The sequence below is a fragment of the Candoia aspera genome, chromosome 2, assembly GCF_035149785.1.
Source record: "Candoia aspera isolate rCanAsp1 chromosome 2, rCanAsp1.hap2, whole genome shotgun sequence".
Taxonomy (NCBI): Eukaryota; Metazoa; Chordata; class Lepidosauria; order Squamata; family Boidae; genus Candoia; species Candoia aspera.
In genome coordinates, this window is record NC_086154.1 from 163,486,315 (window position 1) to 163,510,827 (window position 24,513).

Genomic DNA, 24,513 nt, shown 5'->3' on the forward strand with positions numbered 1-24,513 from the left:
GGAGTTTCAGAAAAACATCTATTTCTGTTTTATTGACTACTCTAAAGGCTTTGACTGTCTGGACCATAACAAATTGTGGCAAGTTCTTAGTGGTATGGGGATACCAAGTCATCTTGTCTGCCTCCTAAGGAAACTGTATAAGGACAAGTTTTTGTTGTTGTTTATTCGTTTAGTTGCTTCCGACTCTTCGTGACTTCATGGACCAGCCCACGCCAGAGCTTCCTGTCAGTTGTCAACACCCCCAGCTCCCCCAGGGATGAGTCTGTCACCTCTAGAATATCATCCATCCACCTTGCCCTTGGTCGGCCCCTCTTCCTTTTGCCTTCCACTCTCCCTAGCATCAGCATCTTCTCCAGGATGTCCTGTCTTCTCATTATGTGGCCAAAGTATTTCATTTTTGCCTTTAATACCATTCCCTCAAGTGAGCAGTCTGGCTTTATTTCCTGGAGTATGGACTGGTTTGATCCTCTTGCAGTCCAAGGCACTCTCAGAATTTTCCTCCATAAGGACAAGTAGCAACGGTAAGAACAGACCACGGAACAACAGACTGGTTTAAGATTGGGAAAGGAGTATGGCAGGGTTATATACTCTCACCCTACCTATTCAGCTTGTACGCAGAACACATCATGCGACATGCTGGGCTTGAGGAATTCAAGGCTGGAGTTAAAATCACTGGAAGAAACATTAACCATCTCAGATATGCAGATGATACCACTTTGATGGCTGAAAGCGAAGAGGAACTGAGGAGCCTTATGATGAAGGTGAAAGAAGAAAGTGCAAAAGCTGGCTTGCAGCTAAACCTCAAAAAAAACCAAGATTATGGCAACCAGCTTGATTGATAACTGGCAAATAGAGGGAGAAAATGTAGAAGCAGTGAAAGACTTTGTATTTCTAGGTGCAAAGATTACTGCCGATGCTGACTGCAGTCAGGAAATCAGAAGATGTTTAATTCTTGGGAGGAGAGCAATGACAAATCTCAAGTAAAAAAATAGTTAAGAGCAGAGACATCACACTGACAACAAAGGTCCGCATAGTTAAAGCAATGGTATTCCCAGTAGTAACATATGGCTGTGAGAGCTGGACCATAAGGAAGGCTGAGAGAAGGAAGATAGATGCTTTGGAAAATTCTGAGAGTGCCTTGGACTGCAAGAAGATCAAGCCAGTCCATATTCCAGGAAATAAAGCCAGACTGCTCACTTGAGGGAATGATATTAAAGGCAAAACTGAAATACTTTGGCCACATAATGAGAAGACAGGACACCCTGGAGAAGAAGATGATGCTAGGGAAAGTGGAGGGCAAAAGGAAGGGGCTGACCAAGGGCAAGATGGATGGATGATATTCTAGAGGTGATGGACTCGTTCCTAGGGGAGCTGGGGGTGTTGATGACCGACTGGAAGCTCTGGCGTGGGCTGGTCCATGAAGTCACAAAGAGTCGGAAGCGACTGAACGAATAAACAACAACACCTCCCATCTCTGAGCTTCAGGTTCTGCAAGGGGGATGATAGTTTTCCACTTTTGCAGCTCCTCCTCGGAAGCCAAGACTGATGTTTCCTACCCTGGCAGTTTCCAAATGGGTGGACTTCCACTCCCAGAATTCCCTAGCCAACACAGCCATTGTTGATAATTCTGGGAATTGAAGCCTGCAGATCTGGAGGTTTTCTGGGTTGGGAAATACTGGCCTAGATGAGTGAGATGGGATGAAATTAACAAGCATTTGTCCATTTCTCTTTCTCTTCAGGAATGGTGTCAGGCTTTTCTTTTTGTTTTGGGCAGAGTGAGAGAGGTTGTTTTTTGTTGTTGCTATTGCAGTTTCTTGCTGGAAGCCTTGCAGCTGCTCAAGACGGGGCCCTGTTTTTGCTCCTTGTTCTCAATATTTCAGCTCAGGAGAAAGGAAGATAAGCATGAATTATTCAACTGTTTCTAAAGGCATTTCTACACAGCCACTGGTTTCAGCCCACCCCCACTCCTCAGTAACCATCCTGTAGTGTCCTTTGCATTGCCTTACAACTGGTCAGGCAAAGCAATTGTAAGCTAACCAGTTTGTCCTTCAGCTGACCATCAGAGAAGTAAAAAACTGGCAATCACCTAATGTCTATGACCCCTTCTCTTGTCCTTACTGTGCTATGTCTCTTTATGTGGCCACTAACAAATAAAAAAGGATCTCTAGAAAGTATCTGCGTAGCTTCTTCTCTACTCAGCTTAAGATATCTGGTTCCAGGGCAGCTTCTCAGCTGTGGTGAATGGATGCAGCCAAGGAACCGGGAGACAGGTGAGGTGAAAGGTGGGAAAATAATCTGCTCTGTGGAAACCAGAACTGGGATTTATGCTGAAAGTATACTGGCTCTGCTGCCCAGTGGTGACAATATGGTGGGAACCTAGAGGCAGGAGAGGAGTCCCACACAGAAGTAAGCTGAGTTTGAGGAGTGACAATGGTAGTGGTGAGGAAGTGCCTTATCATTCCCAAATTCAAACTCATCATATTCTGATCTGATAACTTCAGTGACTCCTTTTGCTTAGGATAATCACTGAGATTATCTCTTCCCCTCTCTTCCCTTCAAGCCGGCATACTTGTGAAAAGTTAAGGATCTTCCTTAAATACTCTGGCCAAGAGTAGAAGAGTCTCCTCATCCTAGAACTGAGGGAGAAAAGCAATTTCTCACTTTTTTCTTTCTGTCTGACACATTAAAAATGTGTTTCCAAATCCAGTGGCCATCCAGGAGTGACAGATTCCTTTTATTTTATTCTAATTACTAAGTCTGGTAAGGAACAGATAATAAAAAATCCCTCATTAATTCCAAGATTTGGAGGATTCTTTCAGCCCAGGAAAGATTCCTGTACCATACCTGGTGCTTAACTGAGCAAATCCCTTTCTTATCTTTCTAGCTCTCCTTTTTTCTGCAAAAGAAATTAGCCCAACTGCTACTGCACACAACCCAGCAGAAAAGGACAGGCATCCCTTTGCAATAACTCCATGTCTTCTCTCTGACTGATCCACAAGCCTCTCCTCTATTACTATATTCATACAAGACATCTAACTGAATCAAGAGGAAAGGAAGCATTAGCATGATATGCAAAATTCCCCCAGGGCAGTTGTGTCCTTTGAATGAAGAAGATAGGCCCAAGAGAGAGAACCATCTCTTTCTTTGATTGACACAGAGGCAAATTCCTAGGAATTCCCCTACAAAACAAAGGTGCCATAGAAATCCCACTGCCCTCTTAATACAGGCCAGTGAAACGAGGCAGGGGTAGGCAAGGATGGAAGCGTACGTAAGACTCCCCCTACTCTGTTCATGATAGCATCACTCCAGTCAGCCAGCATTTCTTTAAAAACAAAAACAGCATGCTGGACCTTCTTCGGAGATGGCCACTTCCCATTTGACCAGGGTAGTATTCCAGGATGTCATCTACCATTGATTCACTGGTGTAAGAGTTTACTTCTAGTAATAGCAGACTTGATTAGCTTTGTTTGCAAATACAGCTTGTGCCTTTTTCATAATGTTTTACTACAAACTCAACAGCTCTTCTGAAGCTTACTTCCAATAAGTTCTCCTCAGCTAAATTTGCTCTTAATTCTTTTCTAGCCCTTCGTTTCCCCATCTCCTCTCCCAAAACCTAGGCAATAGTTAAGACAGTTAACCACTTTGAATTTTTTTTCCTTATTTCTCTTTCCTTCCAAAAGTAGCCATGTCTTTGCTAGGAAATACTTTGGCTGGCATTTTTCTTCCTCTTTAGGGCTACTATTAAGTAAGAAATTTGGCTTGTTTAGTCACACTCTCCCACAAATCCAGATGTTTTCACAGAGTGTTGCATTGCTGTTTTTACATACTGCTTGTATTTTATGTTTGATTTTCATTTCCTTGATCTATTAATAACATAACTCCCTGTAGAGGAAAGCAGTCACCACTGAGGGAGCATGACTCTGTCTGAGCTGCACTCTAAGCTACTATTTTAATGGGGAATTTCTTTTACTTATATCACCTTACTATTAAAATAATTTGTCAGGTCCTTGGACCTGATAGAAAAGCCACAGGGAGCTACACAGAGAAGGGAAATAAAAATGTTGTGGCAATCTAACAAATAAAAAAGGGTAACTCTAGAAAGGATCTGCAAAGCTTCTAAAAAATGAGGCAGGATAAGCTCTGGACAATCATGGGACCGACTGTCAAAACAACTGAAAATTGACAACTTGCTGACATCTAAAGCCTCAGTAAGCACTCAGAATGATTTAAATTTGCTATCATTGAGCAATAGATATGGGGAATTCGCCTTATTAGAAGAAGCAGCTGAATTTAGATGTCAGGGAGAAGAAATAGTCACAGCAACAACTACAGAGCAGATAAATGAGCCTCAGAGCCAACCCGGAGAAAGTACAAGTGAGCATAAGTTAAACCACTGTTTTACAACTCAACAATGCTTACTGTGTTTCTATTTTTGAACAGCTAGGTTGTTAGAAAGGTTTATAGACAGATAAGGTTTATAACAAAGTGGAGGAGTTAAAACAACTTTTGGACTGGTTTCTTCATAAGTACTCAAACAATGAGGATACAAAAGGTACAGGAATGCTGAGGTTATCGAAACTGCTTAAGAGGAAGATGTGATGCAGAAAGTAAAATGAGTGAAATTAGCGAGGAAAGACTGAATAGAGAAAAGAGAAGAACAAAACCAGCTCAAAAGTGAAATGGAGTCTCAGAGAACCTTATCAACCCAATAACTCAGTTCCCCAATAAGAACAACTCTGGGGTCAGGCAGACTCTACAATTAAACCAAGTGCTCCTACAAATTAGAAGGATCAACTTTAATAGAGGTAAATATTGCTCAGAGAAAGCAATTCTAAATGTTCTGAAACAATTGATACAATGTCAAATTTACCCTGAACATTTGGAGGTCAGAGAACGGTTGCTATCTTATTGTGATGGAGATAAATTACAATTGAATTTAAGAAGACCAGTGTTCCCTCAGTGCTTTTTCACATGAAAGACTTTTTGACAGCATTCCAAATAACACCAATTAGAGTCTTTCAGGATACTCCTACTATCACTTTCTTCTTGCAAAAGGAGAGGAGACACTATTATGAGTCAGAAAGAACAGTTGGCACAACGCAGAGGCTAACTCAGAGGGAGAACAGAACTTTGCTCAATGTAATGAAATCCACTTATCTCTGTCAAGACCACCTTTAAGCAAACTCTCACTGAGAAAGGAGGGAATAACTTTCAGAGCCTTGATGAGTATGACAAGCTTATTAACTCCTTTGTTGGCCTTCCATAAATGAGCAAGAAAAATAACATCCTCCGTTTGACGTGTGATTCTCTTGATGCATGTTTTGAGTTTACTTTAGTTCTTTGAACAATTACTGGTAAGGACTTTTGCCTGTACTTTTTTGGGATGATCAGCCTTAAAGCCCATTGCTCAAAGTCACAAGTTCCTGTGATATGTGTTCAGCTTACATGTATATTAAGTACTAGCTTGTATGGAAATTAACAGATGTAACAAATAGATCAATGACTGTATATCCAAGCAGCTATTAGTAACAGTGGGCCTGCCCAGATACTAAGGGGGAAACTTTTGTGCCATATTTTATATTGTTCATATAAAATGGCTCTCCTTCAATTTTCTTGCTGAAAAAACTAAATGACATTGATTTCAAAAGTGTAACTGAAGGTGTTTGAAGATATCTGCCTATGTATCCTTGATTACGCATATCCTTGTTGGACAATAATATATTTAACTAAGGCAATCCTACTCCAAAAGTCTTTCATGGAATTTATATAAGCACATAAAGAAGCAGCAGCAAGTGCTGGAACATCCATAATGGTGATCTCATCAAACTTGCAAGCTAAGGGTTAAAGTATTACATGCAAAATATTTTCTAGCAACCTGGATGAGCAGCCAATCACATCTACCCTTAGTCAATTATGCTATTTCCAGATGACTAGACTTTCAATCTCCTAATCCTTCTGATTCTAATTTAAAATGTGCCCAAGATTGATCAGGACTGTTTTGATTAATTGCAGCAGCAAGATATATGATTACAGACATGTTTGCCTGCTTGTAAAGAAAGCAAACAGAGGAAACAGCCAGTTGGCACCTTGGCTTTCTGGTCAGTAGTTGAGCACAGAGAACTATCAGCCAATCTGTGCTTATTTGCTGACCAATAGCTCAGTAACACACATTGGCCTCCTTAGAATACATTGCTTCCCCCTTCTCACAAATAAAAGCAAATACATTGCTAGCATACCCCCATTTCTGACTGTCATGAAGGCACATGAGCAATGCTGATTGTATAGATCTTATCTGGTCATGCCATTCAGTTGCACCACAGGATTTCAGGACCTTATCAAGCTGAATCAAGCTGTCCTCCCCCACAGGAACTCAGAACACACCTTCAAGTCCAAGGAAGTTTGGTATGGCCATTCCTGAACTAGCAATCATTCTTTGAAAACCAGAGTTCCCCATCCACAGAAAAAAGGGACTGATGAAGAGCTTATGCAGTTGCAGGGCATGAGGCACAGTGTCATTGGATCAAAAAGGGCCCCTCTCATGCCAAAAATAGTAATGTATCTCTGATTGGTTGGCCCCTTTGTTAACTTTCTAAATTTCATACTCCTGCTAGGAGATGGTTTGGCAATTTTTAAAAGCCTTGTAAGTTTGAAGTGCAGGGACTGAAGTTTGTTGACGTGATGTGATGACCTTCTGGGAAGCAGGGAAGACCAAGATGGTGGAGTGTCATGTTGCTTGCAATTGTGAGGTTTTTATTATGACATTGTTTACAATTAGTAAACATTACTAATTTAAAATATTGTAGTAGAGTGTTTTTGTTTATTGGTTTTGATTATTAAAGAGGTTATGATATGATATGATATGATATATTATATTATATTTATTATATTATATTACATTACATTACATTACATTAATTTTGTATCCTGCCTTTATTATTTTTATAAATAACTCAAGGCAGCGAACATACCTAATACTCCTTCCTCCTCCTATTTTCCTATATTGCTTTTACCATTTTCTTTGTTTTGTTTTGTTGTTTTATATTGTTGTATATTTTTTTAACTGTTGCTCTATAAGCTGTCTTGAGTCTGATTAGATTTGGCAGCAGTCAGATTCAAAAGATGATGATGATACACTCAGCCATTTCTCCTAACAATGAGAGGGTGAAATCAAAATATGATATAAGGAATGCTCTGATTTTGGTTTATATAACTTTCAACTGTTGAGGACTTTTAACATGGTAGTTAAAAAAAACTTTTTACAGAACTGTGGGGGTGGGGGGTGAGGTAGAACTATTTTAAGTATTTAATCCACCGCTGAAATGTTTGCCAACCATGTGCCAGACACACTGAAACTGTCGTATCTGCTGAAAACATGAAAATACGCTGCCCTTGGCAGCAACTAAATTATACAAGTATCACTGTCCTCAGAATTAACTTGTTTCTTCAACATAAGCACTTGCATGGATCATATAGAATGCAAAGTTGTCCTAAAAAAATTTGACATTAAGATGGTTGCTTAGCAATATTGGTACAGTAACTAAAAATATTGATGTAATCAGTGTGTGTGAAGAAGGAAAGGGAATCACCTGTATGTGGAATTGAACTGATAGGATAAAACTTGGACCTGCACCAGGACATACTAGTATAAAAGACTTGGAATGCTTTTCATCTTCATGACTAGAAGAAAGTAGCTGTTACACAAATGCTTCCTAGACACCTAAAGTAAGAAACTGAACATCCTAATAAGAGTTTTCTGTTCTCCATACAAACCATAGGCTTTCCCCCCTCTCCTCCTGGCTATCTACCCATACTTTAATCAGCAGAAAACTAGGCCAGCATGAAATTTGCAGTTTCCCATTGCAGATCTCTATTCTTCTTCTATTGTCTCTGTTCCCCAGTATTGCCAGTTGTCTGAATATGCCTCTGTTTGGACTCACTGGGCCGACTCACTGGTGGAATGGTGCAGGTTTATGCATGCACAATGCATGGATGCCAAAGCAACTGGTTGAGTCCTTCAGCTTTGCTGCCCTCTTTCTTCTGTATATCACCAGCTGGTGTGGGAAAAAATCACCAGTCCCCAATCATGGCACTGCAGCAGGTCTTTGAGTCACAAGCAGCACTTTTACTTTTATTTTCTTTCTTTCTTCTTCCTTTCCTTTCTTTATGTATGCAACAAAAGCTGACTTTCAGATCTCTCCATGCTCTATTAAGGAGACAATGGGAAAGGGGTTGTTCCCATAATTCCATTGTTACAACATTTCAGCCTTGTCCTAAACTGGCAAGGGCAACAGAGTTAAAGCACTCACAGTACTGCTGGCTGAGCGACCTACCATTATTGTGTAACTTGGATAGACTGTCATTTAAATTACCGGCTGCCAGTTACTTCCGCCATGTCATAAAGGATGTAAAATGACAACCACCACAGGTCATATTGTGCTATCCAAGTAGTCATGAGCTTGTAGCAGGGAAACATTTGCAGGCAGCTGGAGCTGAGTTGCCAGAGGAATGCAAAAAGAGCCCTTGTGCTAGGAAGTTAATCTTGACATTTATTTATTTATTCGTCAAATTTTATTACCGCCCATCTCCCCCCCAGAGGAGGGCAAAGTCCAAGGAGGGTTCTCACAGCTGTGCTCTATCAAGTTCTTTATGCCAACAACAGTGGAATTATATCAGACAGGACTAACTGAAAGAGAAGGGGTGTGATGACTGCCTACTCAGCTTACCATTCAATTTGATTCATACGTGGTTAAAGTAGAAATCTCTTTAATGGAGTGTAGTGTGCAGTACAGTGAAAACGTTCCCGCGCTTTCTCCAAGTTAAACATCCTAATGAGCTCAACCCCTCCCCCTTCGGTATGCAGCTCCCCTTTTTGTGCCAGTCCGTTCAGTTCTGTGCAGGTGTCTGCAACGGCTCTGCTGGCTGACCTTGGATGCCAGAGACAGTCCACACAAGATGCTTTCACACTCCTGGCTTGTCCCCCCCCCCCCCACTTCTGCTGACTCGCAAGTCTCAACACGTGTTGACTCCATTCATGCATGCGATTCGGATCAGATGTTCTGGGGACGTTTGATCTGGGAGGATGACAAGGGGTATGTTGGTATTAGCCTGAAACTACCAGTGTGCCTCTCTGATTCCAACCACTACTTGCCCTGGCTTAGCTTCCAACATAATGGGGGGCAAAGTTTAATAGATTTTCAATCCTGGAGGTTGCTGATGGGTGCATGGAAGAACGTGCTTTAACACTGACAGGGCTAAGGGCAGCTTCAGGCTGGTTTGCTCGTGTAGTGGGGATAAGGTGAGGAAAGACAGTAACAGCCCAGAAGCGATGTTGCCAGGGCATCTTGATTAAGCACTAGTGGGGACACGGCCTTTGTGGAGACCTGCAGGTGAGCTTCTAAGTACTATCCCACTGTGAAACAAGAAGGTCCAACTCTCCTAACGGCAAATGTTTGTCTGCCTGACTATTTTTTTTCAAAGCACTAGCTTTATTTTATACAGCAAATGTTTATTTTGTTTTTGTGTGCATGTTTTTAATTAATTCCCTTTGGAGAAGAATTAAGGTGAGGTGAGTAGAGGCTACGTATTAGAATGGCAACTGGCCCACATGGGAGACAATCAAACAACAGTTGAGCCCACCACAGGCAACCCTTTCCACAACAGCAGGAGGGGCCTGCCCTGATTTCAGAGCCTCCCCTACTTTGCTCAGCCTGCTCCTGAAAGGGTTTGATCCAGTCCATGAGAAAAACTTATTTGGCATTACTCTGACCCATTCTCCCTCAGCTTGTTTGTTTAGAAACATACATGGCCACCTATCTCACATAAAACAATCCTAGGCAGCTCATAATCTGATGCCCAAACATTTTTTTAAAAAATTAAGTAATTTTCATTCAGAACATGAAATTATGTCGACTTCCTCTTTAAAAGTAAGTTAATTGGAAACATTCCTAGCTGGCCCAATGAGAAAGAGTTTTAGCTCTTAGGAGATTTAAGATAAATTTTAGTAAGATCATAAAAAATGTCTAGGTCATATTTCGTAGTTGTTAAATAACAAGCTGGGAAACTACCATACGAGTCAGGATGTAACAAGTGTGCTGGGAAATGATCCAGCATGGAATCCCTAGTTTACTGTCTGAGTGCTCAGGAACTGGGAAGATCTGGGGAGAGATATTTTGAATCCTTGCTCAGCCATTGGTTAGCCTTCAAGAGAGATGCAGGTGCATGCTGTCCATCATCTTGGCTGTACGCACATGCTGCCTCATTCTGGCTTTCAAGAGTGTTGCATGAGTTATGCTTAAATGCTGTTTTGGCTGTTCCTTGCTTTTTATATATACATTTAACCCCCCCCCCCAAGGTGCACCATAAGCACTGTGCAAAGCTCTTTCACTCAAAACCAAAGCCTTCCCTTGAGGCTGAATTAAGTCCCCCACGCAGTAGTGGTTCTACTTCTGCTGCTCATGCACACTCATGATATCAGAGGTGTCTTGTTAAGAATAAAAAGGGATAAGCTCATGAACATCAATGTTGGAAGAAAAGTGTAATATAGAAACATGTTTTATGCAAATGTAATATTAAAATCTTGAAAGGACCTCAGATTTGTCATATATAAATGTGAGGAGTAAGTAAGTAAATAAATCTTCTTTCTTTTTTGCTCTTTTCTTTGTAGACTCTGTGGGGACGCGGTGGTGCTGCGGGTTAAACCGCTGAGCTGCTGACGGGGTGAGCTCCCGTTGCTAGTCCCAGCTCCTGCCAACCTAGCAGTTCAAAAACATGCAAATGCGGGTAGATTAATAGGTACCATTTCGGCAGGCAGGTAATGGCGTTCTTGTTTAGTCATGCTGGCCACATGACCATGGAAGTGTCTACGAACAAACGCCGGCTCTTCGGCTTTGAAACAGAGATGAGCATCGCCCCCTAGAGTCAGACTTGACTGGACTTAATGTCAAGGGAAACCTTTGCCTTTACCTTATAGACTCTAGATGGCAGTGTCATGTTAGCAAACTTCCAGATAAAGTAATGGAGGGACAGAGAGATAAATAATTATGGTGCCCTGTTGTTGGAATCCATCAAAATAGCACACACAGAACAAATGGGACCAGCCTAATGCCTATTGGCCACTTCAGACTGGTGTGGTGAGAATGTCCCTCCCCTCAGGTCTTTTGCACTGTCAGTCTTGTTCCTTTTTCTCCTCCTGGGAAAGAGGTGGGCACATCTTCAGCCATTGCTGTACAGGCAGCTCCCCATAACTATTGAGTGGGGTGGGGGAGTTGCTGGGTTTTGAGCATGGGTTTCATGCTCTTTCAAGACACTGCACTTTCACAAGACTGCGAGTATGTGGAGTTTTGAAAAAAGACTAAACCTAAGGACAGCCTTAGGTGGGGGAGTAGGGACGCGGTGGCGCTGCAAGTTAAACCGCTGAGCTGCCGATCGGAAGGTCGGCGGTTCGAAACCGCGCAGCGGGGTGAGCTCCCATTGCTAGTCCCAGCTCCTGCTCACCTAGCAGTTCGAAAACATGCAAATGTGAGTAGATCAATAGGTACCACTTCGGTGGGAAGGTAACGGCGTTCCGTGTCGTCATGCCGGCCACATGACCCGGAAGTGTCTACGGACAACGCCGGCTCTTCGGCTTAGAAACGGAGATGAGCACCGCCCCCTAGAGTCGGACACGACTGGACTTTACGTCAAGGGAAACCTTTACCTTTACCTAAGGACAGCCAGTTTGGTCTAGTGGTTAAGGCAACAGGCTAGAAACCAGGAGTCTGTGAGTTCTAGTCCCACCTCAGGCATGAAAGCCGGCTGGGTGACCTTGGGCCAGTCACTCTCTCTCGGCCCAACTCACCCCACAGGGTTGTTGTTGTGGGGAAAATAGGAGGAGGAAGGAGAATGAGGTATGTTCGCCACTTGAGTTATTTATAAAAATAATAAAGGTGGGATAGAAAATAAAATATATAATAAACCTACCCTAAAGTAAGCCCACCCACCAGTTGCCCAGCAAGTTGGGGAAACTGTGCAGTAACATGGGAGAGCTGCCTCTCTCACACCTGCCTCTCTCAGCATGGAGCCACTGGGTTTTGAGAGAGCCAGCTCTCCCAGTTCACCATGCTGCTACACCATCCTGCCCAACAGCTCTTTGGGGAGCATCTTTTGAGCCATCATTAAACCATAGGTAAAGCAAGGGAACTCATTCTCTCAAACCTGGCAACCTGTATGAGTTGCCAATCCCACTTTATTATGCAGTTTCCCCAGCCCATCAGACAGCTGGCAGGATTTGAACATGGATTTAGAACAGTGTTTCTCAACCTTAGCAACTTTAAGATGTGTGGACTTCAACAAGTCTTTAAAGTCTAAATGATATTACTTTATTGAAAGAGATGTACTTTCATAGATAATTATTTGTTATAGAACTGTGGATTACAAACGGGAGAACAACAAGCAGGTTCTGCAAAAAAAATTGTGCTGTTTAATGTTCCAGCTACTAAATCCCCTTTCTCCACTGTTTTCCATTCATGAGCACCATTCAGCATTCCACACCCCGTCAATACTCAGCCAGCTTTCTATGGTCCACTGACCATGCTCCAACCTCACTGGGTCCCCTTCCTCCAGCTTTCTTCACTCAGATTTCCCTGTACAATGCTTTTCACTAAATCATTTGTTAGAATATAACAATAAAGAAACAAGTAAATGAGAAGAGAGCAGATTTTTATAAAGCAGATCTGGCTGGCACTAGAAATATAGGTAGTCCTCATTTAGCGACCACAATTGGGACTGGTAACTTGGTCATTAAGTGAAGCAGTCACTAAGTGAAAAATCACATGATTGCAACATGCTTACAATCTTATCCCAGCTTTCCTTTGCTTTACAGACCTGCAAAAGTCGTAAATACGGTCATTGGTTGCAAAGTTATTTTTTCATCACCATTGTAACTGCAAATGGTCGCTATCTGAGGCAGTCACTATGCGAGGACTACCTGTAAAGACTTTAGGTTAAAGGTTTGCTTGATTATTATTTTATAGTTTTGTAACAATACTAATACTTGTAACATAATTAAAAGTCATAACAGCGTTATTATAAAAGTGATATTATTCACTAAAGAACAAGCTAAACAGAAGAATGCAGTATATATGGAATCAAGAGACTTCTATTCTCTCTAGTCTGTAAGATCCAAACTGCATCTAAATATGCCAAGAAGGTAGTGCTTGCTACTACGCAGAGAAATCTTACAGAAAGAAAAGTCTGAAGTAAAACTATTTAAATATGCAGGGAGTTATCATCACCTCTGCAACTGATAGATATCTAAACAAACTTCGCATTTTACCAGTTTTTTTTCTACCTCCTGGATCTCTGAATTCTGCACTAACCATTCATACCCCAGCAGAACATGTGATCGTATCTTGGCATGCAATTATTGTAACACAAACTACTGGTTTGTGTGAAAATCTGTGGATCACGACATTTATCCAACAATAGCCTTGGGGAAGGGATAGAAATGAACAAGACTTATCTGATTCTACTAAACTTGAACAAAAGGGAAAAAAAATATAGGGGAGTACCAAGCAGTTATCCCAAATCAGTCTGGAGTGGTAGAAGTAAAGACGGAGCAATTATCTCTGCAAAATTCACCAGGAATAATTGAGGATCTTTTAAATTTGACTTGAATAAATTGTTTGCATATCCTCTCCTTCAATGGACTATTGTACATCCAAGTTTCACATTTTCAAGGAGGATCTATCTCACCCTTTAAGGAACAGTAGGCTTAATGACCCTTGGCCTAAACCAACAGAAATCTATTCATAGGCTTGTCTGGCCATTCCTGGCAGTTCTCATATAAGGGATCTTCTTCCTTCTTTTCCTTTAGCATTCCAACTGCAGAGTCTTCTGCTGGCTTTCATTCTTTTCTCCTTTCCCTGGCAAAGCATCCACAATCTTATCCAATGCTTGGAAGTTTAGGGTATACATCTAAAATTAATCAAGGTAAAAGAAATTATAGTTACATCCTGTCTTCTGTTCCAGTTTACAGTGTTATCAGTTGTTCTTCAGGGGAAAAGGGTAATCACAAAGAAACTCTGTTATGTTCACTTCATTTTAATCAAGTTGTTTTCAGATGATTGGTTTCCCACTGATTTTGGATGGAAAATTAAGATAGGCAAAAACAGAAAAAAAGGGGGGGTTGACTTACCCTTCGTCTCAAGTAGATCAACGCTATGACGGAGAGTAAAACAACAAGGAGAAAGAGTAACAGACCAAATATTATCTCAGTTGATACGTGCGGCAAGCTGGCAAGTTGGGCACTGGCTGCAAGACAAAACTACAACTAAATAAAGCTAGAATGGGAGAAAAAAAATCAGAGAGGGTCAGAAAATGGCTAACTCAAAAATCAATCTTTAGCTTAGCTGAGACAGAGAACAATTAAAAGAGTTGCATGAAGCAGCCATGGATCCTCAAAGTTTACAGGTTAATTTTTCCATTCAACTATTATCTTTGGCCAGCTTTCTAAAAAAATAGAACACTATAAAACCTGAGCAGTTAAAACAACAGTAGTGAGGTTACTGTGCATGTCATATCACATGGAAAATCAATTGTCTGATGGCTGTAGCAAAATGGCAGCTTCTGGAGATTTAAACAAAGCCATTTAGAACTGAACAGCATACACGCTGTAGTTAAGTAAATAATGATTATACTGGTAAAAGCAAAGATAATTTTTTTAATCTAACGGCAGTGCTCATAATCCTAGATTGGATTAAACATAAAACACAGAAGGAACTGGGAAGCACCAATTGGGAAGGAATTGGGAAGCACAGAAGGAATTGTCAAGCTGAAAGTTCTGTCCCCGTTTACTCAGCAACAAATCCCACTGTATTTCAGAGGATGTATTCCTGCATGTAGGATTGTACTCTTTATCTTTGTGGCTCTTGGGATCCTCCTTCCTCCCAAACCAACTATTATTTAATGGATTGATTTTTAAAAATGAAATAAAAGGTACAATTGAATAACTTTAAGCCTCCACCTGGTAAATTAAGAGAATAGGGCAGAAATCTATCACAACCACTACAGCAGCTTTATCACCATTGCTATGCTCTTTGATACCCTGAAATACAAATTGGGTTACTGATCAGAAAAGGTTGCCTGTTCCTACAAAAGCCTAAGACCGGGTCATTTTGGAACAGTGGGTGAATTGGTTAAAATCAATTATCTGGATCCGTTCCAGGTATCCTTTAGGCCCGCTTTAGTTGCCTTTATGAGTGCTGAGAGACCAGTTAATTCTTCTGGGCCTCTCTGAAGCTTTCAGTCTCTTTAATCATTGAAATTTTCTGAGCAGACTGTCTGAATTTTATGATGCCACCATTCCAACCTGGAAGTCCACAGCTTTACTCTGAGGCCCCACAAGGTTTAGCCTATCTCTGCTTTTCAGTCTCTATATAAAATTTCTGAGTGAGATCATCCAGAGATTTGAAATGATGTGCAATTAATAACCAGATGACATCTATCCCTTCCTCTTAAATTGAATGCAAGGGAGACAAGCTACAAAAACTGTCTTGAGCAGTTAACCGACTATGTAACAAACTGTGGCTTGAACCAAGTACATTGGAAGTCTCAGTGGTGGGCAGTTAATCTGCTGAATAAATGGTGTTCCGCCTATTTAGGACCACACTGCCTCTCTCAATTTGCTGTTTGGGCCTGTTGTTGGAACCGTCTTTAATACTTGAGTTATTTATAAAAATAATAAAGGTGGGATAATGAATGAATGCATGTCTTCTTCTCAGAATGAAGCCAGGGGTTCTCAAACTGCAGTGCTGTGACCCCCTAAATACAGGGATGTGTGTGTCACTCCCTCCCCCAAATAAAAATAAAAGTTTCATTGGCATTTGGGTTGGGCACAAAGTAAATTGATCCCCTAATTTTAATACTGTAATGACATCTGCATCTATAATCTCAGGCCACTAGATGATGCTGAATTGCAACCCCCAATAGTTTTAGCCAGGCTGACCAAGAGTGAGGGATGCCAGTCAGTGTAGCTCAGCATCTTGGGAAGGGCTGGAGGCAGTCCACTGACTGCAGACAGACCATCTTTTAAAAAGAAGCTCCGATTTCCAAGAGGACAGAATTGTTCCCCACCCCGCCTAAAAAGGAAACGAGCGCAGGACTTCTCTCCTCCCCCTTCGCACCAAAGCCCAAGCATGAAACGTCTGAAGGGGAAAAAAACAAACAGCATCCTCTATAGTCCTCTTCCCAGCTATCTTTTGTTCAGGGGAAGGTGAAGGAGAGCCCGAAGAGAGGGAGGCAGGCAGACAGTCCGCGCAATTTACGTCTGCTGTACGTGGGAATGCGCCAGTGCCCACCCAGCGCTGGGGCGATGTTCCAGCGCGGACTGCCTTGTCTTGGCCCCACCTCGCTCCTCCTTTTGTGGCGAGCAGGGAAGCTGCCGCTGTTGCTTCTGCTCCTCCCAGCCAGGGCATCAGCGGCTCCCGCAAGCAGAAAGAGCCGAGTGGGGCGGCGCTGGCCGCCTTCTTTCCCTCTCTCTCCCCTCCCCTCCCTCCCATCAGCGGCTGGGCGCATAAGCAGAGCCCAGGGCCGACACCGGGCAGCTTGGGTCGCCCCACTTCTTAACGTGCCGCGGCGGCTTCTCCTAGTCGGGTAGGGGGGAAAACCTCGGAGCTTCCTTGCGGAGAAAAGCTGCAAACGAGCCCCGGGGCCGAGCAAAGAAGTGAGCGCACCCTGACTGTTGGTGGCGGGATGACGTCAGCGGCTCGTGGTTGGAGCCCGGCCAGATCACGATCCCGCTTGAACAAATGTTTGTGTCTGCAAGCCGAACAAAACTTAACCATTCCCCCCTCCCCGCCCTCTCTCCAATTTGGTCACGACCCCACCGTTAGAAGCCTCGCAATAAACTTTCTCTGTCGGGTCAGGGATAGCCTGCCCTCGTGTTGTCTGGATCAGACTATTGCAGGGATCTGAGCCTGCCTCTGGAGGTAATTTGGAAACTCTTAGTTCAGAAGCAGGTTGTGAGGCTGGCAACTGAAATTGGGCAATATGATCTTGTTATGCTGGTGCTTGACCCACTGCCCTGTGTTCTAGTTTGTTTTCAAGCCCAGTTGAACCGTTTTGCCTTCTAAGTGCTTGGTGGCATGGCCTAGTGTGCCTGGATGCTATCCTGCCTGTGCCTCTTGTACCTTCAGAGCTTGGTAGGAGATCTTTCAATCTTCTTGCCACCTGAATTAGGGCAGCTGATGGAGGGGGCGTGGGTAGGGTGTTACTGGTGTTCTGCCTTTTGAATGCTGTCCCCAAACAAGTTCTTGGGATGCATTCCAGCGTCATTCAAATACCAGAAGAACTTCCTACTTTGTCCAAGCTTTTCTGGATCTGTTTAATCCAAGCTCTTATAGCAATATTCTGAAGCTTTTACTGTTTTTCTTGTTAAACATAAGTATGTGAGCTGTTGTGATCCATGTAATTTAGAGTGAAGTATACATTTCAACAATTACATGTAAAGAAACAAAGAATACCTGCAATTTCCAGGTGATACTGCACCGATCCCAGCTTCCCCTCCGGACCATGGGCACTGCATTCCCAGATACCTGCATCCCTTGGTGACACCTGGGGGAATTCCTGGACTGGGCCCCATTTCAAGATCTCAGGCCTCATGGAGACAGACTCAGACTGAGAGCTGCTGGTGGATTCCAAGTCCAGCCACTTCCACTGAAATTGCTCTTCTCCTTTATAATAGCTGAGGTTACAGATGAGGACCAAGTGAGAACCTTCAGCAATTCTTGGCCCAACAGTGCTGGGAATGACTGAAGGAAAGGAAGGAAACAGAAATCACCAAGGTCTGTCCCTCTCACCTTCCTCCTGCAACACTGATTTAAGTTAATCAGATTGCAGCACTGTGACCTGGGTCTTGCATAAAGCATTCCCTACTCCAATTATTCCCACACCTCAACAACCCTAGGCTGGGCTGAGAGAGAATGACTGGTCTAAAGTCACACAATGAGTAATTAAGGATAGATTTGAACCTGGGTCTCTTCAGTCCTAGCCCAGCTCCATAGACATTACACTATGCTGGTTCTCTGGATTTAATTTCAGGTTGTTCACCCTATCCAGTCTAATCGTATCGTTTCTTCCTTGAGTTGGATAGTACGGACTAGTAAAGTTGGGTGTCATCAGCATTAAATTTGAATAATAATAATAATAATAATAATAATAATAATACTGCTGACACCCACCTCGAAAGCCCTAGATGACCTTCCCAATGATACCATGAACATTTTCCACTTCCTGTGAGGCAAATGTAACCCTGTGGGACCTCATAGGCCACCCACTTTGACAGCGGGTTCCAACAGGACCCTCCTAGCACCAACTGATAGGGCCCAGCAAAAAGGACCACCACCATGGCAGGCAGTTCCATGAGTGACACAGGGCATGAAATTGCTGCCATAATCGTTGCAGATGGCAGCCTTTTAGGACTATCATTTTGTTTTATTTTAATCAATCTTTTAAAACATTGATAAAACTTGTCTAGTGTGCTTGTTTTTTTACTGAAATCAAGGTAAGACAATTCCAAAAATAGAATGCCAATCAGTACATCAGTGCAAGAATCTCACTGCATCTCACACCAGCTGTTTTATGAATGGCCATTATTTTGGTGTCTGCAACACTCTTTAATTTATTTAATTTCTCTTTGACTTCTGTAGTCACTATTCTATTGATCAACAAAATATGCATGCATAATACTACATTTTTTGCATCAAATGAAGTGTGTGGTAAGTAATGCTATAATAATTTGTCAGATGTTAAGGTGGAACAAGACTCTTTCTCCCCAAAATTTTAAAAATACTATACCAATTTGTGACCACTCCCCCAAAACCAAAGTTTTAAAAACTATTTTTATATTAGCACTATTGCATGTAGTACAATCCTAGAATTAACATTACTGTATATCAACATGTTAGAATATTATTGCATCATTTTTCCTATGCAAAAGTCATGCTAAACAATCTGTTTTAATTTCTATACTTTGATATTATATGCAATAACACCATAATACAGTAAACTTTCTACCGTAAACTTACTTCTCACCTTTTTTGTTAAACAGTATTGTAACATGTGGTATTACAGTATGCATAGACTGTAAATCACCTTTTGTCCAAGGAAGTAGACAGTATATGTTTGTATATATAAGTGCTCTTTTTTTTTTTTAAATCAAATCTAACCCAACAAAATTATTTAACAGTGGTTAAAGGATTAATACAACAGTTCGTTATTGAGCTAAATTCAAGATATGTCTCCTAGCACACAAAACAATATAAGGCTTAGGACCTGGAAATCTGGTGGCATGTGTGCTTCCTTATATACCTGAATGATTGTCAAGCCAGTTTGGTCCAGTGGTTAAGGCAACGGGATAGAAACCAGGAGACGGGAGAGTCCCTAAGGCCTAGTCCCACCTTAGGCGTGAAAGCCGGCTGGGTGACCTTGGGCCAGTCAGTCTCTCTCAGCCCAACTCACCTCACAGGGTGGTTGTTGTGGGGAAAATAGGTGGAGGAAGGAGTATGAGGTATGTTTGCCACCTTGAGTTATTTATAAAAAATAAAAGCGGGATAGAAAATAAAATAAATAAATAAAACTAAAATCTAGTTTGGATGCTCTTTTGAGTGCACTGCACTTGCCAATTTTTCATTGTAAGGAGACCAACAAAGGGCATTTTCAATAAAAGTCCTCTGGGTGTGGAGTTTCCTCCCCAGCTTTATAAGCCTAGGAGAGAATAACTGGCCCAAAGTTTCATGTGAATTGTCATGACTGCAGATGCACTTGAACCTGGGTCTCCACTGCAGTATTCCTTTGGTTGTCCATTTCCAACATTCTCAACTGTTTTTAGGGAGCTGGAGAATATTGAATGAGAGTCAGTTTGGTGTAGTGGTTAAGGCACCAGGCTAGAAACTGGGAGAATGTGAATTCTAGTCCCTCCTTAGGCACAAAGCCAGCTGGGTGATTTGGATCAGTCACTGTCTCTTTCTCTCTCTCTCCCTCACCCCTAGGAAGAAGGCAACTTCCAAAAATCTTGCCAAGAAACCTGCAGAGACTAGTCCAACACTGACTCAAAGGTACAAAATAAATAAAAACATTGAACACCTTTTCTTCCCTTAATGCCCCTTAAGCCTAGAAGCGGCTCTAGAAAATTTCTGTTCTGTGCCCAGACTTCTTTCTCTCTTTTCCTCAAAACTCATTTTCCCAGAAGCAGGAAAAAAAATCAAGCTAGGAAGCTTTTAACAGGGATTGTGAAACCAACTAGTCACTGCTTGCAAGGAATCATAGCTATGAAAATCTACATTACTGAAAGCTCTGAGTGCAGGGATGAGGGTTGGATGAGGCAAGAATTCAGAGGAGTGGGAATACAACCCAGCCTCAAGCCTGCCCTCCAGAGCTCCAGTACCACCAAATGTAAGTCAGTGTTTCCATTCAGTGTGGCTGAGTCTCAGGTAGGTAACCATAGAGTATCAACCTTGGATTTTCTTTCTCAGATGAGCAATACAAAAATTTTAAGGGAAGGTCTTAGCTATAACTCTATAGCAGGGGTTCTTCACTTGGAGTCTGTGGATAGATTTCAAGGAGTCTATGAATTTGGACAGGAAAAAAATGGTAATTGTATTTTCACTAAAATTTAGCTTGCCATTCAATAATGTATGTAGACAACAAAGTAATTTATTGCCTGTAGACTGCAAGAATGTTTGTTAACTTCAGTAAATCCAACTATCTAAAATGATTATACCTTAAAAAAGGATATTGTCTTGTTATTGATTTAATGGATAAATAAAGAAGTGCATATATTACTATATTCCATATTTGTTACTTTTTAATCTTTTGATAACTGTATTGGAGCATAATTGGTTTCCTTCCATAACTATATGTTTTATTTTATGCACTTAAGTGCATCTTTCTGAGAAGAGGTCTGTAGGCTTCCCTCAACCCTCAGAGTAGCCCATGAGACGAGAAAGTTAAGAGCCCTGTTCTGCAGGCTATTCTGCTTAGGTGGGTTTGTGCCTACATGTATTTTGATCTGCTTCCCCCACCTGTTGCTCTCTGGATACATTGGCCATCAGTTCCACCTTTCCAGGTAGCCTGGCCAATAGCTGGGAATGATAGGAGTTGTAATTCAGTACACCTAAAAGACACCCCATTCAGTTATTCCCAAGTGGTAAATATTCTGGTGGCCCTCCTCATAGGATAAATGTGCTGACCAGCCAAACTTCTTTGGTGGTGCTGGGAGGTGGGAGTGGGTTATGTTCCCTTAACTTTCAGGGGAAATCCCTTCAGGGAGGGAAAGGGTCAGCTACAGGCTCCTTCCTCACCTGCCATCACTGCCAGGGTGACATTCTCAATGATGGTAACGCCTTGGATGGTGATTGCACAAAGATACTGGCCTGCATCATCTAATCCAACAGTGGGGAGATGAAGAGTGAAATCCTGATGGTTTTCATAACTGGGAGTGGGTTTTGCCTTCAGTTCTCTCCCTGCCATGTAGCTCCATTGGATAGCCATCCCTGAAATGCCATAGTCCCTGGGATTGGAGTTCAGGACACAGGGCAGATGAGCATCAGATCCAGCTGCTGTATAGATGACAGAGGGGGCTTGCTCAGCAAATCCTAGAGAGAGGATATTAAAAAGAGCACTCAGTGTTTAGCGGTGGATCACCAGGGAGTGCAAAAGGGAGTGATAACTAGAATTCAGTGCACAATTTTCCTTTCTGACTCATCAAGAACACTAAGAATGAGAGAGAGATAAGCATGTTTTTACTTATGCTGGTTCCCCCCCCCAAAATGAGGCAATCTTTTTTTTTTAATCTGTTCAATCGTATCTGATTCTCAGAGACTGCCTGGACAAGTCCCTGCAGTTGTCTTGGCAAGGTTTTTCAGAAGTGGTTTGCCATTGCCTGCTTCCCAGGCCTAAGAGTGTGTGACTGGCCCAAGGTCCCCCAGCAGGCTTTGTGCCCAAGACGGGACTAGAACTCACGGTCTCCCGGTTTCTAGCCTGGTGCCTGAACCACTACACCAAACTGGCTCTATGGTGTGTCAAAAGTAAAGGTGAGACAAGGAGGTTGATCTCACCTATGACTTGCAGGTTGTATCTGGCTGCAATTCTCTCCCCATCTGCAAAGGTGAGTTCACAGACCCACGGCCCGGTGTCACTACTGACTGACCCTGAGATAAGCAGAGATTGGCCCATAGGATGGAGCCGGTAGGAGGTGTGAATGAGGACACCTCTGTGGAACCAGAGAGTGTTGGTGGGATTTCCTGGGTGGGTGGAATTGCAGTTCAGCCTGATAGATTCAGACTCAATTAGAGGACGAGAAGGGTGAGCAGTGACTGTTAAGAAAAGGAAAATTGTATAGTAATATTCATACGACACACTATGATCCCGAGCCGATGGGACAGTTGCATGTATTGATTTTCTTGTCTGCCTTGTTCAGAAGACCTCTTGTTTTTATGATATGGAGGGAGTGTCTGAGGAGGGAAGGGAACCATGTTTTCTTGAAGCACTCTCCCAGCCCAGTTTTGATACTTTTAAATGAATATGCCTTACAGGAAAAAGGAAAACATGGTTAAAGTAATAGAGAGCAACAAGGTAAGGTAGTGGGGACTTTCACATCCTACTTAGTTTAGTCCAGTGGGTTTCTTTACAAGCATTGGTGTATAACAGTCTTAAGTATCTTACTACATCTATTAAATGGGGGAAATGAATCACTTTGAAATGCTGAAACACTGAATCCCATAAATGCATGCAGCTTCAGAATTGCTCCTGGCTTAGCAATGAAGCCAAGCTTTTTAAAGCATCCAGCCAGCTCTAGATTCCAGCCTTGTTCTTGTGAGAGTCGCTGTTCCTCTTTGAGAGGGTTGTGTTATTTTTATCCTTGGCCAGCCATCCAATCCACCTACCTGACACCACACCAAGCTCCAACTGGCAGTGCCATTCCTCACTTCCATGTCTCACTTGTGCCTCATACGTTCCTGCATCTTCCTTCAGCAGTGGCTCAATCTGGAGTGAAAAATTTCCCTTAAGAAAGCCAGTGTCCCAGACAGTTACTCGGTGCATCATGGAATGGCCCAGACTCTTAAGCCCACTGGGCTTCACCTTGAGCACCAAATGGCGTTTCGTGGAGGAACTGGTCACAAAGAAAAAAATTGTGCTGGATGAGTGGCTGGTAGCAAGGAAAAGGAAAAAGTGGAAAATAAAAGAGAGGTACCACTGACCTCCTCAGCCCTCCCTTCCAACGTAGGTAGAACTGGATCGTCCTGCCTTACCTGCCTCCGTGCCGCACCCAGTGAACCGCTAATCCTTCGTAGAGCTGCCTCAAGCTGTCCTTCACCTTCTGAGGACTCAAATGGCAGGGAAGCGTCACTCGAGTGCCTTCCTCGCCCCACACCCTGCACCTCTCTCCTGTTGAAGAAAGAATATTTCCTGCTTGCATGAAGAGTATTGATCCAAAGCAAGAAAAGGATGTTACGAATATAGCTCAGCCCCCAGTCTAACCAGGATAGAGGAGGGTGAAAGAAGACTTGGAAGGGGACAGTCTGTGGCTTTAAAACATGGAATGCAGCTAGAGAAGGATCTCATATTAGGCAGCAAGGGTTCAAATGCAACAACTGATGCAAAACCTAAACAATTGCTGTAGATCTTCTTCCCCCACCTCCACTGTAAAGCAAGAAATCTACCTGCACTCTCTTGTCTTACCATCAGTCACCTGCAGAATGAGGACTGTAGTGCAGAAAAGCAAGACTACAGCCATCGTGGCATCAGAGGGAAAGCTCAGTCCTCCAGCCCCCTTATTCCCTTGACATTTAGCGTGGCTCTGGATGGGGGAGGATTGACCTGGTCTATGCAAGAGATCCAGGCTAAGGTAGCAAAGGAGAATCTATGATCAAAGAAGACTGAGGGTTGCCCTTATATTGCAGGTGGGCTGTTGGTTTCCTGATTGTACTGAAGTGAACGTCACAGCCGAGAAATTAACCCCAATTTTTCTAAAAAAGCAAAAGCAAAAACATGTGCAGGAAGACAGAGTGGTGTTCTGAAAGCACCCTACAATGGAAACTGTTTCTCTCTCATTCTGACCACTCATTAACTATTGTTTTTGCCTGCAGTGGAAAATATATATAGGGCTAATTTCTCAGGCAGTACCCTAGGTGTGTTTTTCTTTGAAGTGTTGAAGTTTTCCCCTTTATGTTTTCTCTTGAATTTCTTTGAAATAATAATAATAATAATTCATGATGTTCGAAGTGCTTCATAAACACAGATCTTATAACCCCTTATAGACTTTTGGCATGAAATGGGAAAAAATGCACTTATGATTTGTGATTTTGATGATTAGAAAAAAAAATGGATAACAGAAAAAAGTGAGGTTTTTTTGTAATCATAGAGTAAAAGTTAATTTTGTAATTGTACTTAAATTTGCTGCAGAGGAAATTGGAAGCTTCTTTCTATTTCTTTTCCTCCCTCCCTTTTACTTTTTATTCATTAGTGTTTTTATGTTCT

The 24,513-nt window shown here is 42.3% G+C and overlaps 1 protein-coding gene across 1 annotated transcript; it reads right to left on the reverse strand.

Moving 5' to 3' along the window:
* Positions 1–12,333: 12,333 nt before the first annotated feature.
* LAG3 (lymphocyte activating 3) lies at positions 12,334–23,978 on the reverse strand. The gene is made up of 8 exons (XM_063294674.1): positions 23,716–23,978; positions 23,286–23,421; positions 22,920–23,146; positions 22,092–22,349; positions 21,336–21,629; positions 17,499–17,786; positions 14,174–14,289; positions 12,334–13,953 (listed from the first exon to the last, which is right to left on the reverse strand). The coding sequence occupies exons 1-8, from the start codon at positions 23,768–23,770 to the stop codon at positions 13,849–13,851; spliced, it is 1,479 nt and encodes a 492-aa protein (XP_063150744.1). The 5' UTR covers positions 23,771–23,978; the 3' UTR covers positions 12,334–13,848.
* Positions 23,979–24,513: the final 535 nt, after the last annotated feature.